General features: G+C 37.8%; 1 protein-coding gene across 14 annotated transcripts in view; it reads left to right on the top strand.

Moving 5' to 3' along the window:
* Positions 1–18,331, top strand: part of ATP2B2 (ATPase plasma membrane Ca2+ transporting 2) — a 377,201-nt gene extending 358,870 nt beyond the window's left edge. For 8 of the 14 annotated variants that reach the window (XM_060271474.1, XM_060271476.1, XM_060271475.1 and 5 more), the window contains one exon: positions 14,766–18,331. In XM_060271474.1, the coding sequence (XP_060127457.1) occupies positions 14,766–15,077 (312 nt within the window). In that variant the 3' untranslated portion in view covers positions 15,078–18,331. The other 6 variants (XM_060271484.1, XM_060271481.1, XM_060271483.1 and 3 more) reach the window with 5 other exon arrangements.
* The last annotated feature ends 385 nt before the right edge of the window (positions 18,332–18,716 follow it).

Raw genomic sequence — 18,716 nt, 5'->3', positions numbered from 1 at the left:
TAAAGTGTGAAGGTAGTACTAAAAATAGTCAGTTTCTGGAAGGACTATTTTAGTCAAAGCTTTGAAAAGATGTGCTCCCTATAATGCAAGAAAGAAAATGAAAATACTGCTTTGTAAGGTCAAGGCACTTCGGGGGTAAAATTAATCCATTTTGGAAGGTTTATTTTTACAATCAGATTTAAAAAGCAATGTGGTTCTATTAAAGCAAATGCTAGTTAATTTTCTAAAGCAGATGATGTATTTTTAGGAGGGGCTGTGATTTTTTTTAGTGCAAGAGAAAAATTTCTATTATCCCGTTTGATTTTTGTAAAGTTTGGTCCTCATTGTAGAAATAAAAAAGAATGGAAAGAAGTGGTGGGATTGGGTGAATGGGGGTAGACCATAGAGCTGGATAAATTTACATTTTTCACTGTGTAAATAATTAAATGAAGATCTGCTCACTTGGGTTAGAGTAGTGATTTGGGATTACTCTCTGAGAGAGTAAAATAATTAATTATATGTCCAAGTGGAGGGGCTATTATCAGCCCTAAGTTATCCTCTAAATGTGAATTATTTTCTTCCTGATGGCTGTAGGAGGAGTATTGTCTGTTGACATTTCTGTCAGGATGTCTTTCTGGTTGTGGTGAGTGTAAACAACAAAGAGCAAATACTGCTCTTAGTTCCTCTTGTAGATTGAGAAATATCCTTTAGTTCTATATACTTTTATCTTCATGATCCATGGAAAATTCTTGTTGTTTACTGTTTAAACCAAAATAAACAATAATGATGTTTTCTTGCTAACCAACACTGTTCACTTTCCTTTCTGCCTAGAAGTAGATGTATTGTGAAAGGCTTTGCTGGTACGTTCCCTGCCAGTTGGAGTCTGTGACTGCCCCGCTCCATGCCTCCATCATGTGCTCATTTGACATCAACAAGCCATTAATTCAGAAAGAGTTTTGGGAGCAGCTCCAATATATCCACCGAGGGGTTCCCATGATGTTTGGGGAGTTCAGATTAGTAAAAGAATTACTGCTGGGCAGTTACTCTCAAGATGGTGCATCTGGATGCCCCAGTTCAGATAAGCAGAACACCCAAATGAATTAGTACACCTCTACTGCATTTTACAGGAAAGAATCAAACAAAGGATTTATGTGAAGAGTAGGTTGATAAGCTTCCTCGTGAATGGAGGATTGATAGAAATCCTCCAGTGCATTATATACTTCTGGAGAGGGTGATTGGAGCACCTTTTTTCAACTCTTTGATTTTTTCACTCAGTTTGTGCATCTAGTGTGTATCAACTGGCCACTTATTCCCCAACTGTCCCCCTTCTATGGGGGAAGATGGAACTGATTTACATCAAGCTGGAGTCTCTGTTCTCTCCCTCTTCTTTGTACCTTTACAGAAGAGAAAATAAAGGAGTCCTGCACATCAATATTCAGACCCCTTTTTTCCTCCTGTCTTGCATTATAGGAATGGAAATGACAACACCACCACCTTATCTCAACACATTCCCAGGAAATTCTCTCTCTCTCTCTCTCTCTCTCTCTCTCTCTCTCTCTCTCTCTCTCTCTCACACACACACACACACACACACACACACACACACACTTTGAATAGGATGAGACAAAAACAGGAGAAGTGGGTTAAAGCTAAAATCTGTGACAGATCTCGCGCTTGGATTTTATTTGTTCATCTGTTTAAACTTTGTAAACAGCAGCCTCTGTTATATTCCAGTTTGAATAACAATATTGTTAGCTAAGAGATTAGATCATGACTGAGTTCAGATGTAATGAGAAACCATGTTTTCCTGCAATGTGAAAACTTTACTTGAGTGCCTTGGGTTGTGTGCTTTCTCCTCTTCATATCAGACTTAGAAATCTGATTTGTTTAAATGATGGCTAGTGAAAACAAGACAAGGTTTGATTCTGGCTTGTCCTTACAATCTACAGTTGCTCAAATTTGGATAGAACTGCTTTTAGTTTAAAAGTAAAAGTGGATGCTCTCAGTCTTTGCCTCTGGCACACAAAAGAAGTAAAGGAGGAGCACACAAACCCAAGGCTCATATAGTGAGAAACCATAGTTTCATGTTGCATCAGAATCAGCCTTTTATACCAGCTTTTTCTATATCTACATATGGAACAAATTAGTAATTGGTTACAGGTAGGTAGCCGTGTTGGTCTGGATCGAAGTAAAAAAAAAAAAAGGAATTTTTTTTAAATTAGTAATTATAAGGCACAAACTAGAAGACAGGAGGGGAAAAACTTCAGATTACTCAATTTTCTTGCCTATTTGGCAAGATTGATTTATCAAGTTGCCATATTAGAGTAATAAACTGCAACTTTCATCACCAAAGTAGTCTTAAATGGAATTTTAAGAATTTAGTGTAATAGCTGAAGGGGAGGGGGGAAATTAAGTTTTCTCTTTTGAAGAGGTACAAGGGCTTTTAGCAAAATTCTACTCATGCAGGTTACTACTATAATATAAATGAATATAATATCCAGTTTCCTTTAAAATGTTTCCTAGTTTGACCAGTTTTTTCTTCTTCAACATAGAACAGGTGATACCTTTTTATATTATCTCTACTGCTTTCACACAGAAGGCAAACTTTAAACTTGCTCTGCCTTCAGAATACCCATTGTTAGGCTTTCTAACAGATGTTTTCCACTAATTATTCAGCAAGTTGGGATGTTTAGGTACAAATACATCTGTGAAATCTTAGTGCTGTTGTGGACAGTAAATACTGATCTTTCCATATTTACTTGAAAAGAGGACAGACCTCTTTTACAATTTGATTGAAGAGAATGTAAAATTGATTGACTGGATTTTCACAATGGCACATACATGGTAGTCTCTTAACAGGGACTCTAGAAAGCTTGCTGAATTGTCCCTGTTGGAGCGTGCTTCAGATTGCATTAGAATATTTCAAGCCAGAATTTGTATTCAATTCTACTTAAAAGGATTAATTTAGTCAAGTAAGTATCGCTTAATATTAAGAATGCAATTTATTGTAGTCAAAATATATTCTTAGTGAATGCTGTTCAGTAATTTATGAGCCTTTGCCAAATTTGCCAAAGAGACACTGTGGCCTGTTAGGTAATGAAGAATCTGGGCCCAAAGCTATAGTACTCAAAGCAGTTCACAGAAAACAGTCTAAATACCATAATGGTACAAAGAAACTATAGCACATAATAAAAGATACATTATCACTCCAAGATAACACGTCAAAAAGTAAGCCTAAATCTTATCAATAGGTCAATTAACAATATTTAATACCTTCACATCCCAGGATAGCCCCACGCTAATGGCATTAGTTCAGGACAGCAGGCATCCGTATTAAAGACTCAGCCATTGGAGATTAATAACTACATTTCTCAAGGTTTCTGATGTCCAAGAGAAGACCATTTCAGGATTCAAAGTGTCAGGGAAGAAAATTGGAAAGCCTCCAATTTTTCATTATTTATTTATTTAAAATATACATACTCCACTTTTCACCTGATCTGGGTCTCAAAGCGATTTTCAGAGAATAATACTTGCAATTTTAAAAATTTTAAACAATGCTGTATGCTTGCTGGTGTGACTCCATCAAGGCTTTGGATTTGTGGTTTATTCACTTTCAGTTGTCCCTTCCTTGACCAGATAGAATTGTTATGCCCAGGATATAACAGTTCATGGTGGTCTACCAAATGAAATACAGCATGGCTTCTCCAGAACCATGTGCCAGATCATGTGACAACCTGCCCTATAATAAGAAAAATTTGGGATGAATTCACATACGGTAGCTACATGTCTAAAGGAGCTTTGACTTGTGTTTCTTGAACAGAAACTTAAATGCTGAATGGCAAAGTTCTTTTGAAATGGAAGGGAGTTTTTAAAGAAGATTAAGATAAAGCAGTAGGTTTGTGGCGTGGGAATGGCTATTTACTGTTGAGTTGAAGTTTGAAATAATAGAAGTTTAAAAATGTACTGGGCATGCCTTAAAGGACATATCCGCGTCCAGACACTACATAGATTCCAGCCCCACTCTACTTCTGCTTTAAAAGTTATTTATGTTGCTCCAGAATGTGGATGTGGAGGAATCCAGTTTTAATAGATAGCTTTGATGTTCTGCTTTCTGCTACGGTATGTGTGGATCTCCCTGACTGCTTCTTAGTGACAATCACAAATGTCCCAAATAAGGTGCTCACATAGGTGAACATCACACCTTAAATGTTCATGAACAGGATTGGGGCAAAGACAGCTCTGCGCAGTCTTCTGAAAGCAAGGCTCTGCTTGCCCTGATCCCATGAGCCTAACATTTCCTATGAGCTCAAAGATGAACAAACATAGCTTTGAGCAGGTGTGCAAAAGAAAGGTGTTTCAGCCCCTGTTAAAGCATCAAATGCGACATTCATACTAATACTAGGTATCTTTGTGATACCTTGATCGGCATTTTGTGATCCATTTGTGTCTTATTGAGATGTATGTACACATATTCATCCTAAGGTGTTCTGATGTAACACCTAGTCTAAAAATTGTGCTTTCCGTTATATTACAACTGTTTTTGGCTGGAGAATTTGCAGTAGGCACAGTGTGTGTGTCCACTTCACTACCATAACCCTTAATGGTAATCACAAGTGTGTGTGTGTGTGTGTAATTGTATATTTCCCAAAATGTCTGTGACAAAATATTTATGAGAAGAAATGTATCAGCTAGAGATGGGTGACCTACCCATGGCTTGTGTTGTAATGATTCAGAAATAAGCTAAGCCGTTTCCCCTAAAATCAGGAAATGATTCTGCTTCTTTTCAGTACATTCTGAATTTGGATGGGTCTTAGAATCCCAGATCTCTGGCTGTCAAATGACCGCTTCATACAGCCAGGTCAGCTCTGTCCAGACTGTGAGAAGATGTTGAGGTTAACTGCCTCCCAGAAGGGAAAAGCTAGGCTTGGAGTAAGAGGATCATTTCCAGTAGTCAGCGTATCCCCTGTCTAGCCTGTTTAAAGGTTGTGGGGCAAAAATTGCTTGTGGTGGGGAGCCTGTTTCTTGACCCAAGGGTCTTCTGCAGAGAGTGGATTTCCTCTCCACCCCCTGCAGCCTCTTTGATATAATTGTGTAATATCATCCCTAAGTATTTTAATTGAAGCAGAAGAGTATGTCAGGGATATTATTATTATTTTGGCCAGGTTTGCATTATGAACCCTTGAAGCCTAACTTAGCCTGTCGAGCTTTGCTTTCATATCTAATACATCTAATATTCATATTTGTTTTCCTAGCAACATAATGTGTAGCAGTATAATAATACCTAACATTTGTATAGCACTTTCAAATGTTCAAAGTGCTATATGTGTTATTTATCTGGTTGTAATCTTTACAACAGACCTTTCAGGTAAGTCAGTGTTATCCTCCATGGGGCAATCGAGGCTGAGAAGGAATGGCTTGAGTAAGGTACCCAGTGTGTTCAGGGCAAAGGTGATATGAAAACAAGAGACTTCCTGATTCATACGCTGCCCTGCCATGATGAGGTCCTGTGTGGCAGGTGCCTCAGAAGAAAGATCCTGGGTAACGTTGGGTAAAAACGATATTTTCAACCTGGGTGGATGCAATTTGGATCATCTACTTGGCTCCAAAATGTACAGGTGTACCCAATACAAGGAATTAATATATTATTTGTAGATGGAAAGCTATTTTACTGTGCAACTTTCATAATCAGAATCATTGTTGGTGAATGATGAAAAAAGAATGAGGCAATTTTAATGTGGTTCAAGTTCATATGAAGTCTTAGGTTTACCTTTCCTTTTGACTATTATGAATCCAAAATGGTCAGAAAAGTGGTTCATATGGCATTTATTATTCAGTACTATTATTTCAGGCTGCAATCCTATACACACTTATCAGGGACTAAGCTCAATTGAACTGAATAGTGCTTTTCTCTGAATAGACACGCATAGGTATAATTTATTTTTTTAATGAGATTGGATGTGTCTCCTACTTTTTGAAGAAAATCTACATGGTAATAGATACAAGGGTAATGAATATCTGCAGATGAACTCCATAGTAACCTCTGAAATTAATTTATTATTAAAGCCCAATAATAACACAAATGTGTGCTTAACAGTTTTTCTTCTAACTACCATGAAATGAGTTGGCAAACTGTCAGTTGTGCTGCCTAACGTTGTTCTGTACAGAACCTGCCTGTCTATTCTAAATTTTAAAAGGGGCTTATTTTATTCTGACCTTGAAAATGGAAGCACTATTTGTATGAGCAGCTGAACTTGACTAGAAAATATTTTTCCTGTGGGTTGCAAAGCTCTGTCCGTTCGTCAAGCAACTTGTCTCATTCTTTCCTCCATTACAGATCGAAGTAGTCAATACTTTCAAGAGTGGCACTTCCTTTCAGGGGGCTCTCAGGAGACAATCCTCCGTCACAAGCCAGAACCAGGATGTAACCAATATTTCTAGCCCTAGCCACGTTTCGTTATCCAATGCTCTTTCCTCTCCTACCAGCACAACTGCTGCGGCGGCTGGGCGTGAGTGTGTATTCTTAATGCATCTGATTACAGAGATGCCAACTTATCTAGCAGTCATTCAAGACTGGGCCATTCAAGATTATGTCCCTTTCCCACCTCTTATATTCCAGAATAAGTCATATAGTTGAAATACTGGCACACCACAGTGGGACTCTTCCTTACAGGTCTCCGTTTTCAGAAATAGGGTGTGCCTCTATAAAGCTACCTCCTATGGAATGAATACCAATTTCTTTTTAAATGAAAATATCTCTATAGGATAAATCTCCTCTGAACAGTTCACATGTTCACATTTCTTCTTAGATTGTAAACTGCATCTCCTGTTGCCTCATCTTTCCAAGGCTGCTTTGCTTTATAAAATATTGGACTATATTTTATGAAGACAACACTTGAAAACACATAAAACAGGAATCTTCTCACACATGCTCCGAGATAGTAAATTGTTCTATTAAATCTATTATCACGCCCATTTCTTTAATACTGTTATCTATGCAGTTCACTACTGAATACTTCCGGTTGTAACCAGTGTTGTGCCTCCACTAACGGAAGACTTGGAAGACTCTTTGGTCCAGTGCAGGCTTTTATCGGTGGAACAGGGAAGGAGACTATTTTTGCCAACTTACTTCCCACCCCTGCAACCCCCCCCCCAAACAACGACACTGTTCCAAAGTTCCCCAAACCCCCTGCAGGGAGGAGGGTGAACATAAACTTAATTCTCCTTTCTGAGGATGAAAGCTATTGTTAGATCAAAGAGCCTTCCATCTTTGGATACAATCCTATTCAAATAAATAGCAAACATTATACCCTGTAAAAAAAAACCTATAAATAATCAACAACCAAATTAAGATGTAAAGAATTTCCTATGTGTGCACCATCCCTAAATGTATTCCATCAGTGAAGAGTAACGTAATAGATGCTAAATATTTAGGTTTGGTAACTATTAGGATTTAATTAGAACTTGTTCGTTATAACTGGGATGTGTTCTAAGACAGTCTCAGTGTGCATTATAACCAAGTAATGTAAGGGGTTTGAGGTGTTTAATTAGTTTTTATGTGTAAACACTTTCTATCAAACCTTGAGAATGTAATCAAGATTCATGTGTATTGGAAGATGTGTGTGTGGACCTACTTCTGAACACCAGCAATTAGTATCTGAAGAGTTAATTAACCTAGGTAAACATCCTAAGTGTATATCAGCCTTTAATCCTAGTCAATCAACTAGTACTGATGAAGTCAAACAAACTCCTTTGTTAGGTGAGCCTGGGGGAATTAACCATTAGTACTTCAGCGCATCAAAAGTTCTAGCCATTAGAATGTGAATGAGTAAGGCGGCAAATAAATTAGTAGAAATAATAATATAATAAATAATTTCATTATTTATATTCCATCCATCTGAATGGGTTGCCCCAGTCACTCTGGGCAGCTCCCAACAAAATATTAAAAACACAATAAAACATAAACCATTAAAAGATGGTACAAGGAAGCAGACAAGGAATTACCGGTATGCTTGCATGTGCCCTGGAGACCAAGATAGCCTGCTGATCAAAAAGGAGGCTGGTGATTCTGCCGTAAGGATAAGGTGGCGTTTTGAGGTACTGCTGCTGTGCAGTCCTCCATCAAAGGCTAAATGTTGTATATATGTGTAAAATAAACCATATATCTTAAAACACTACAGCCTCTCCTGTGTCTGAACTCCCAACGGAAACACGGTCCTGGGTCACCCCCCAGGGGGCCCTGGAATCTTGCTACCGCTCAGCAAATATTGGGGTGGCATGTAACACTGGTGTCAGAAGTGGGTTCACATACACACAATCCAGTACACATGGATCTTGATCACATTTTCAAGGTCTGATACAGGCTTTACACATAAACACGAATTAAACATTTCAAACCCATTACAGCATCATAATCATTATTTTATTTAAATCTGTTTATTATTATTTTTATTATTATTATTTGACCTACCTTTATCCTGACAGAGACTTTCAGCAACACACATTAAAAGCAATAAAAACCTAAAAACAGAGCTACACAGGCAGAACCTACAGCTCTCACCCACTAAAGGAAGCCACAATGCCACCCTTCAAATTAAGCCAAAAGAACAGGTAAAGAGAAAAGTATTTGCCTGGCACCTAAAATATATAGAAAGATAATAATAACTTTATTATTTGTCCCCTACCCATCTGACTGGGTTGCCCCAGTCATTCTGGGCGACTTCCAACATATATAATAGCATAATAAAACATTCTACATTAAAAGACTTTCCTATACAGGGTGTGCCTCTGTGGGAGAGTTTCCACAAGTGGGCAACCACTGATAATATTAATTTGGTAAATATGTGCCTTTAACAAAACTACTAGAGTTACAATAAGATTGCTTCCCTTGCCAGCTATTGCTTTCACATTATCTGTGGTAACTGAACAAGTATAAAACTTGCATGCATAGTCACATGAAAGTTGTTATCCCATGGTTATTATTTTTCTGCAATTGCATTTAACTACATTTTTAAACCACTTAAACATTTATAAAGAGTTTTGAGGCAAAAAAGAAATAGTTATGTATGCATGTTAGAACCTTTGACTGTTTTTTTTAACCAGATTGCACTAAAAAATATTGGGCAAGACTCAAATTCACACCACCACGTGCAGCTTCACTTTTCCTTTCTCTGCTTTTCTGCAGCGCCAGCCCCATTCTTCTCGGGGGGGGGGGGCGTCTGCAACTCTCTGGCTAGAAGGAGAGAAAGGATAAGTCCTGTTTGTGTGAACAGAAGTCTGTCATGCAAGTGGGCTGCTGTAGTTGAATATCAGCAAACCATTCTATGCAACTAGCTGGTCATATGTTCCAGTAACTTTAAAAAGCGTGCAGGAACCAGTATATAGGATATGAAACCCAAAGAACTGCATACACCATCCTTCCATGCTACTGCCACTGCGACTGATACTCCTGCTGTAGCTGGCATTGGAAGCTAACTCTACTTGCAGACTCGGAGCATGTAAAAATTGCACATTTTTCTTCCACCTGTCATTTAATCTCCTTTATCCTTCTCTTCTAACTTATTAAAAGATAACTTGCTGCTGCTTTAGTTTTAAAATTTTAGCTAAGAGGTATCACTATATATATATTGTAACGCTACATTTTCAAAATTAGATTTGGAGTCCCATTTCCTGTAAAATATTTTGGTTAGGTTGTTGGTTGTGCAAAGCCATACCAATGTGTGATATTATAAGCTGAACATTGCAGTGACGTTGTTTTGGGGGGTTGGAGAGGCTTTAAACATATTGCTAATTTTGAACTCCATTAGCTAAGATGCAGGGTTTTTTGTTTTAAAAACAATCTTCCACCACGGAGAAAAAGGAGAGAGCTTTTACTTCTCTTGATAGTCCTTCTAGCATTAAAAAGAAGACAATAACATTATGGGACACTGACCCACAGACCCTCTACGCTTTGTATCTCTCATCCCAGTAGTATTTTCCTCCCCCACTTTATTTTCTTTTTGGAAGGAGGAAAGGGGTTTTGGAAGTGAGCATAAATGCTATTGATGTACATTTACACACACCAAGTTTCCGTATGCTCTGGCTTCCATCACAGTGTCCCATTATGCCAGAAGCGTTTTAGACATTCTGGCCACATGACCCGGAAAGCTGTCTGTGGATGAACGCCAGCTCCCTTGGCTTGAAAGCAGAGTTGAGCACCACACCCCATAGTTGATTTTGACTAGACTTAACTGTCCAGGGGTCCTTTACCACACCAAGCAAAGCACTGAGTTAGTGAGTCTGTGAGTGGACCCCATCCTATCACTAAGTAATGCACAATTCATTGTTTCCCATGAAATTCTAGCAAACAGTGATTATATAATCTGCATTGTTTTTTCATTCTTTTTGAAATATGTTGAGAGTGGAAGGATTATTTTTCTATACTAATGGCACTTGTCTGAACTACTACTTCCATATGATGCTCATGCCATTGCTGTGGTGTATTGGCTTGAAAATGTGCCCCCAGATGTTGCTGTAGCTTTAAATACAGCACCTACACAGTGATGCCAGTTCATGAAAACACCCTGTGTACATTACTGTACTCTCGAAGTCCTCTTGCTGATGTGCAATTGAGGGTGAAATGGCCCTGAATATTTTCAGTGCTCTGAACTTATTTCAAAATGAAGAGAAATCTGACTACAGTTAAGTCAACATAAGACTTGCCTTTGCACAACCACATCCTTAACTAAAAATAGAAGCAGTTAAACCTAAGAGTTGGCATCTCTTGGCAAAACGGACTTCATGTTTACATTTATAAACTAACCTCCTTACTGTCCTTTCAATAAAATTGCAATATTTACTTTTGTAGTGCCCAACTCTCTACTTTCTGAATATTAAATGTGTTTGTTTTCCCAGAGGGCTAGAGATCACTGGACAAAAGGGTTCAGCAGGAGAGAGTGAAATAAAAAGAGGTTGTGAGTCTTTAACCTTGAGCCTGACAATGAATGTGAACCAAACTCAAGATACTTGGCTTATATGAAGCCAGGTAAACATTCGAGTATAAGCCCATATGCTACCTACTGTAGTACATCTGAAAACTGGTCCTGCATAATTAAATGGCATTGTACTTAGGAGTGATATTCTATCAGGGTGGTGTTTTGTTCTTCAATGGAGGTAAAAATCTGCAGTATCTAAAAATGTATTTACTTATCTTTTCTTTGCTGGATGCAAATATCTATGTCTCACTTTCAGTGTGGGGCAAAATTGAAGCACTTTTTATTACAGCAGCAGAGAAGAAAGAAGTGGAAACTTAAAAGCCATGTCAAAATGTCCTGAAGTGTTGTCCTTAACCCCACCCGTAATCCCGTGTTAAGAGCAATTCATTTTTTCCTGTTGTCTCCATTCCTGTGAGAAAAGAGAGCTGTACATCATCGTCTATCATCTCTTGGCATTGTCCGTTTCATGAACACTGTCCATTACATGATCGCCATGTAGTCAATATCTATTTCTGGTATGTCCCCACATGTACATGGAAAGCAAGCACACATACAATCTTATATGAGTGTCATTAAAACCTGCCTATATAATGAAATAGCCCGAAAGGCTACATCTTTAATCCTTGCAACTCTCAGTTTAGTGATCTAATTAAACTATATAGCATTTTCTTCCTTTTAATATAACTTCAGGAGACCCTAATTATAAAGTGACCCTCCAGATATTGTTAGATATTGTTAGATATGGCTGTATCATAAGCCCCAGCCAGCATGGCCAATGATCAAAGGCATAGTTCAGCATGCAACAGAATTTTGTGATTTACCCTTCCTTAGAAGGACTCCTGGAGAATCACTAAACCTCCCCACCCCCATCCCACCCAGCTCACAAAGGAGTTTAGAAGTATGGCACTAGCACATAAAATATTTTTCCTAATGTGTCCTTCTTTTAAAAGTTCTCAGGTCAGAATCCCAAATTATTCGGAAACAGGCTAGGTTCATGCTGATGCCTATAAGTATCTTCTACTTGAAGAGATTGTTGATCATAGTGATTTAGGCAACGCATATTACTTCTGAGGAGAAGTACTGCTTTGGTAAATTGCCTTATAACAAAGTCATGCCATTGCTCCAGTTCAGGGGTCGGCAAGGTTTACCCTGCCTGGGCCAGTTCACACCAGCAGAGATCCCTTTGTTGGCTGGATTGCGAGCGGTGTCTGCGTCTGCACAGACGCAATTTCCGGCGTCTGCGCAGACACGATTTTCAGTGTCTGCGTAGTCGCGATTTCTGGTGCTGCAAAAAGACAGTGCGCGGGGACTCGCCAAGTGGGCGGCTCGGTTCGGAGGCAGCTCATAGGCCATTTAAACGACCCCCGTGAGTCGCTTGTGGCCCATGGGCCTTAGGTTGCCAGCTCCCTGACTGGCAGTGGCTCCCCAGTTATAAAACATTATAAAAAACATTATATATGCAAGATATATACATATGCTTGTTCCAATCCTGTATTTTTTATTTATTTTTAAGTTGTATATCCCACCCCTTGTTGCAAACCCCCAGGGTAGGTGACAAATGCAAAGATAAAATATCAGAATATCATGTCACAGTCCATAATGTCAGATTCTAAACGGGAAGGTTCCAGAGAGTGAATCACTGTTGCCTTACTATCACTATCCTGGAATGGCTGAGCTGGTGAACTAGTCAGAGCTGGAAATCAGCCCTCTGTGCCACCGAAGCCACCTGGGCCTGCAGGGGCAAGATAGAACAGGCTTCCTACCCACAGGAGTTGTGTATCTCATTCTGCCACATGAGGCAAAAGGGAAAGGCAATCCCCACCACCACCACTGCCCTCCTGCTGCTGAAGCTTCCCTAACTGGGGTATTCAGTGGTGCTCTTGAAGCAGCAGCAACAATGGTGGGTTCCATTAAGATTTGGGCAAGATCTCACAGTATTGTCAATCGAGCATTTCCATATGCTGTGGATCATAACTGGCACACATTATTTATTTACTATAGTAATAAATAATTCCCCTCTATGACATTGACAGATTACAGCATAGAATGATAAAATGCAATTTAAAGACACAAGACCTCCAGCACAAAGAATAATAAAAGTCATGGTTCAGAACCAAGCATGTGCCATGTTGGATATGTGTAATCTGTACTCAGAAGGTACATGAGACTACCGCTTTGCAAAAGCTAAGGTGGTTTGTGTATGGGTGGTTGAGGCATCCATGCCAGATTGTTTTTTCATGATGGAAGAACGGTGGGGTGCAAATGTCAGAAAACAAATAAAACACTCAAACATTTCTAAAAGGCCCCAGAGATTAAAAATTCTTCACCCGTTTTCAGGCGAGCATCCCTTGCTCAATACATTTGCCATTAGTTCCTCATTCAGATTAGCATTAATACCTCACTCATAATTAGGAGAAAAATAAAAAGCTCAACAACTCTAGAATTCATTTATAGTCATAATACATTTCCCAACAATTCACATACTTGCCATTCTGTTTTTTCCTTGCTAATTCTTTCCTTCAAGAAATCCTGTCTTTTCTCACTAATAACATAGTAGAAGCCTCTGCTTAGGCAAGAGCCCACCAGGCAAGCCACTTCTGGAAGGAATCTAGAATGCTCTCCTGTTTCTGGTCACGGAGAACTATTTGTCCTTTGCTGACTCAGCAATGCATCCTGCTCTTCCTGCAGCTCAGTGCAGGCATAATTAATTGGTGGGCCATCCGAACATTACTTCTATTAAGCACCTGGCTTTCCCATGTTCTTATGGCTTAGTGATGGAAAGGCAAGAAAATATCTTGGCATAACTAAATGAACATCAAGTACTGCAGATGAGGCATAAAAATGTACCACCTTATGCACTTAACTTTATGCATGATGTTCATAAGTGAGACACAGAAAATGAAGGCATCGGACTTTTGTAATTCAATTATGTGAAACCCAATAATCACTATATAATCTGCTAGTCTTAATTGTTTATTAATAAGTTATTTTAAAAACAAATGGCTAGAACAGTGGGTCTATACTCGAGTGTTTACCTCACATATGCATGAAGAAAAAAATAAAAGTTGTATCAACAATTACATGTTCACATTATCCAGGCTTCCAAGTGTAGTTGTTGTGTGCCAGTTAGCTGTGTTTATGTGATTACTGTGACTTTTTCCTGTATAGCATGTTTTTGCCTAAGTATTTTGTCTGCTTGGCTTTGTGTGTGCGTGTGTGTGCGTGCTTTCGGCTGCTTCATTTAGATCTTGCTTTTTTCAAAAACCTATGCTCTGTTCTTACATTTGGCTCCTATGTTTGTCTCTCATACCTATCCATCCATCCAACTGTGTCTATGTTTTGTGCTTTCTCGTTTGAGACATACACTTTGTTTTGTGTTGGGGTTTTTTTTCCCTATATAAATGAAACTTTTTAAAGAATAAATTAAAAGCTTTCTTAATTATTCACTGCAAACTATCAACATGCATGGTTCTACATTTGCATTTGAATTAACATGGCTTGTCTTTTACTAGGGAAATATCACATGAGTGGATGTTTGCTTTCTTTAACCAATGCTTTCCATCAGTTCTGGGAACAGTTCTGATGGCTTTAATCTCATATGGTTTTAACATTGCAGTTGATTCAGACACCTAAAATGCACAAACCTGAGCCACTTGTTTATGCATTTAGCATCCAGAGACTATGGACTACAGCTGCCTGCTCTGCCCTAACCATATGCCACATTTTTTCACCAAAACAAAAAAATCTAAATCATAATGAGATGTTTTGAAAAAGCAGTTACCACTGACATCTTTTCTATCTTTTCCCTCCTCTCAGATCCGCGTCGTGAAGGCATTCCGTAGCTCTCTCTATGAAGGGTTAGAAAAACCAGAATCTAGAACCTCCATTCACAACTTTATGACTCATCCTGAATTTAGGATAGAAGATTCCCAGCCCCATATCCCTCTCATTGACGACACAGAACTAGAAGAAGACCCTGCACTCAAGCAAAACCCAAGTCCACCGTCTTCACTGAACAAGAACAATAGTGCTATTGACAGTGGAATAAACCTTACAACTGATACAAGTAAATCAGCTACCTCTTCTAGTCCAGGAAGCCCGATCCATAGCCTGGAGACATCACTTTAGCTGAAAATGTCACTGCAAAAATATTAATATAAATATATACATAGAGAGATATGTATAAACAATGCTGGCTGAGAAGCTGTTTGAACTCCTGTTCACTTTGAGAGAGGGGGGGACAGAACGAACCACTGATCATGATGGTTTTGGGGGATTTACATATGGCTGATTTACATATTCCCCTCTTGCTCCCCCCCTACAGAAACAAACAAAAACAATGCCCTCCTGCATGAATGTACTACCCACTTCCAACCTTCCCTTCTTTTTATTCCTTAAGCAGGAAATGCAGGGGACTTCTTTGAGGCTATTTATCCAATTCACTGGTCTGTGAGTTTTTTTTTTTAAATGCTTGTGTGGCATGGACTCAGTTGTATAGATTAATTTAAATATTTTTTTTGAAGTTGCAACGCTTAACTTGCACAGTAGATTTGCACCAGTTGGACAGAGGAACCTAAAATAAGCATTTATGAGACTATATATAGAAATATATAAATATATACATAATATAATTATATATGTGTATATATCCATATATATATTTATATCTATATACAGATGTAGATATAGATATATATAAAGTTTCTTTGTTGGCATGTTGCCTTTTTCTGCTCAAATTGCTATATTTTAACTTATTTATGTCCTAAAAATAAAGAATGTAATTTGTTTACAGAACTGTAGATAATATCCTTAACTATTTGTAGGATTAAGACAGCACTTCCTGCCGAGATAATATTCAAATAGCTCAATTCAATGAAAATTTCTGTAATATGGCACCCTGGATGTTTTATTACAACTGTGATCAGATTTTTGCCTGATAGGTTTTTCTTTTTTTGTTTGTTAAATAATGTAGATATTGCTAGCAAATAACAAAAGAAGCCAAAATATAATATATTGGATGTAGCATTGTGATCCTATATAGAGGGTGATGAAACAGAAAGGCTTCCTTTGTTTTAAATACACATTTAAATGATCAGGTTTTTTGCTCTCTCTTTTTTAATGAATTATTTGACCTTATTTTGATGCAATACTTAATGATGAGGCCATTTCATTATTTAAGTGTATGGCAATGGCTTCTTAAACATATTTTTTTTAAAAGATTATAATAAACCTCAGTGGAGTTTCTGAATATCAGTTCAAAAATAAGTTATATTTGGCTTTGTATGAAGATCAAACTAATGTTGAAATACTGTGTGCTGGATTCTATTCCATTAGAAATGTAGTCATTTATTTCTTGAAAAATATGGGCTGTTGGCATTTTGGATGAGAACCACTATGGTTTGTTGCTTTCACATTTAAAAAGAAAAATAATATCATTTTCTGCACTATGTAGACCTGAATGAAACTTTATGAAGTGTATACTGAAATGTGCTTTGTGTGATTATTTTTAAACCAAGCTTGTCTTCCTATAGTCACAAAAGTATATTATAGCAAATCCACTAATGTTATTTTTCCCTTGTAGTGTGCTTTCTACACTGAAAGCCATTGTAAACAACTGCAATATTCTGGGTGAGATTTCTTTTTTTTCTTCAAGATGGTAACAGCCCTGGTAATTTAAAAGCTTATATAATTGCTATGTCAACCACTTGAATGCAAAGCACTTTGTGGGTCACAGATTTTTCATAAATGACTTTTGTATTTAATACAAGGTTTGCTTCAAGACTTTTCAGCATATGATCTTTTCCATAAACTTGTACAGTGCAAAAGACATTTTGATTAATATGATCAATTATGCCAGAAGAGTTCGGGGGAAAGCCCTTTAAATCAGCTTGAAAACTTTATATGTTGTTATATTGCCTGCTGTTTTAAAGTTGTCTAATAAGGTGGAACAACTGTAGTCGAAAGAACTATTGCAAGACAGAAACTCTTCAGACAAGATGAGATTCCTGGCCAACTACAGTTTCAGATGACTAATGTTTTGAGGGCATATCAGAACTATTTTGCCAGGTAAAGTTCTAACCACTTTGAATTGCCAGCTTCCGGACTTTCGTAATAAGCTTTTAATGTCTTTTGGCTCTACATAATTCACTCTGATCCAAACGTCTGGCTGAACAGCAAACCTTCCCAGGCTTACACAACCCTCTTCTCAACAGACAGTGTTACCTGCTTCTTAAATCTCAAAGCTGGCATGACAGTCCAGTTGACCAGCTTATTCTTAAAATCAAACTGACTGACAGGTAGGCAGGGTTTATCCCTGGATTGTAAATAACAGCAACTAACTTTTGTGTAACACTGAGGTTCTATGATCTCCTTGGGATACTATATTTGAAATACAATAAAGTCTATTTACAGGGGAAAGCATGTAGCTCTGGGCTGAAGAAACTACAAAATTGTTGGCACTGGAATATTTTGCTCCCTAACATCTTAATATTGATGATTTGCCTTTTATTTCAAGCTTGATTTTCATCAGATACTTTTTTGATTTTCATTTCATTTTCTGTGTGTGCGCATTGTAATACGATTCTTAATAACTAGTAGGGTACTATTTGAGACTTGAAAAACTGTTAAAAAGAAACCAATATTTCATTCTGTACATATATAGTTTAAAAAGAAAGAAAAAGACAATATATATTAACATATATATTAACTGTGATGCATAGGAAACTTCGGATTCTGTCATCAGAAACCATGCTCTCTCTCTCATATATATATGAGATAAACAGACTTTTTTGGGGGGCAGATGAGCTCATAGCCTTTCAACTACAAGCTTTGCACCTTGTTCCCTTTCTTAATTGCTTGGTCTCTCTGTGATGGGAAGAATGGATCAAAAAACCAAAATGGTCTATATGTTGAAATTCACTGCAATACATAAAATGCTTGCTCTCTGCGTACTGTACCTAAAAGCATGAGATTTGTGGAAAAAATACAGCAGTACATTTGGCAATTCATCCCACTAGGGGTCATTATTCCTATATGTTTATTCATCTGTTTTTATGAATTTTTTAAATCTAGACAATAATTGTAAATAAAGAACTTACTGTCTCTGTTCATTTAATACTATGCAAAAGGTTATGCTTTCTATTGTTATTCCTACAGTGTGATGCTGGAATGTTTGTGGTTTCAAAAACAAAAAAACAAAAACAAAAAACACAACAGTAAAATTATGTGATGTAAATTATTTTATAGTTTGAAACAAAATGATAACGTTTTACTCTTGCTGCTTACTGCCTAATAGCTATCTCCTGGCAGGAGCACAAGTGGAAATTGAAAAAAAAGTAATAAATTCACAAAGCAGCATGAACAATAAAAGTCTGAATATAACATCCTTCTTTATTTCCACTGTCAGTTGAAACAACACATGTATTTTTCAATGCACTTAATACCAGACACTTATAAATGATAGCTATGCTCTGTCTTTGCAGTTGGAGGCAATATCCTTCTGAATATCAGCTGCTGGAAACCTCTGGAAGGGAGCACTTCTGTGCTCAGGTCGAGCTTACTGGTCTCTGATAGGCAACTGGTTGGCCATTGTTATAGCAGGATGCAGGACTAGATGGGACAAAGTCCGGATCCAGCAGGCTCTTCTAACATTCTTATAAATATTTTGGAGCACTGAAGAATTTGGGGGCAATGTTCTCTTGGGAGCTGCTTGCTGATCAGTTGTGGTTCACTAAGTTGAAGGCTAGCCCCCTTAAAGAGGAAGTGATC

This window comes from Zootoca vivipara, chromosome 2 (genome assembly GCF_963506605.1).
Source record: "Zootoca vivipara chromosome 2, rZooViv1.1, whole genome shotgun sequence".
NCBI classification, from domain to species: domain Eukaryota; kingdom Metazoa; phylum Chordata; class Lepidosauria; order Squamata; family Lacertidae; genus Zootoca; species Zootoca vivipara.
The sequence above is the reverse complement of the archived record's forward strand: the minus strand, read 5'-3'. Positions and strand labels throughout refer to the sequence as shown.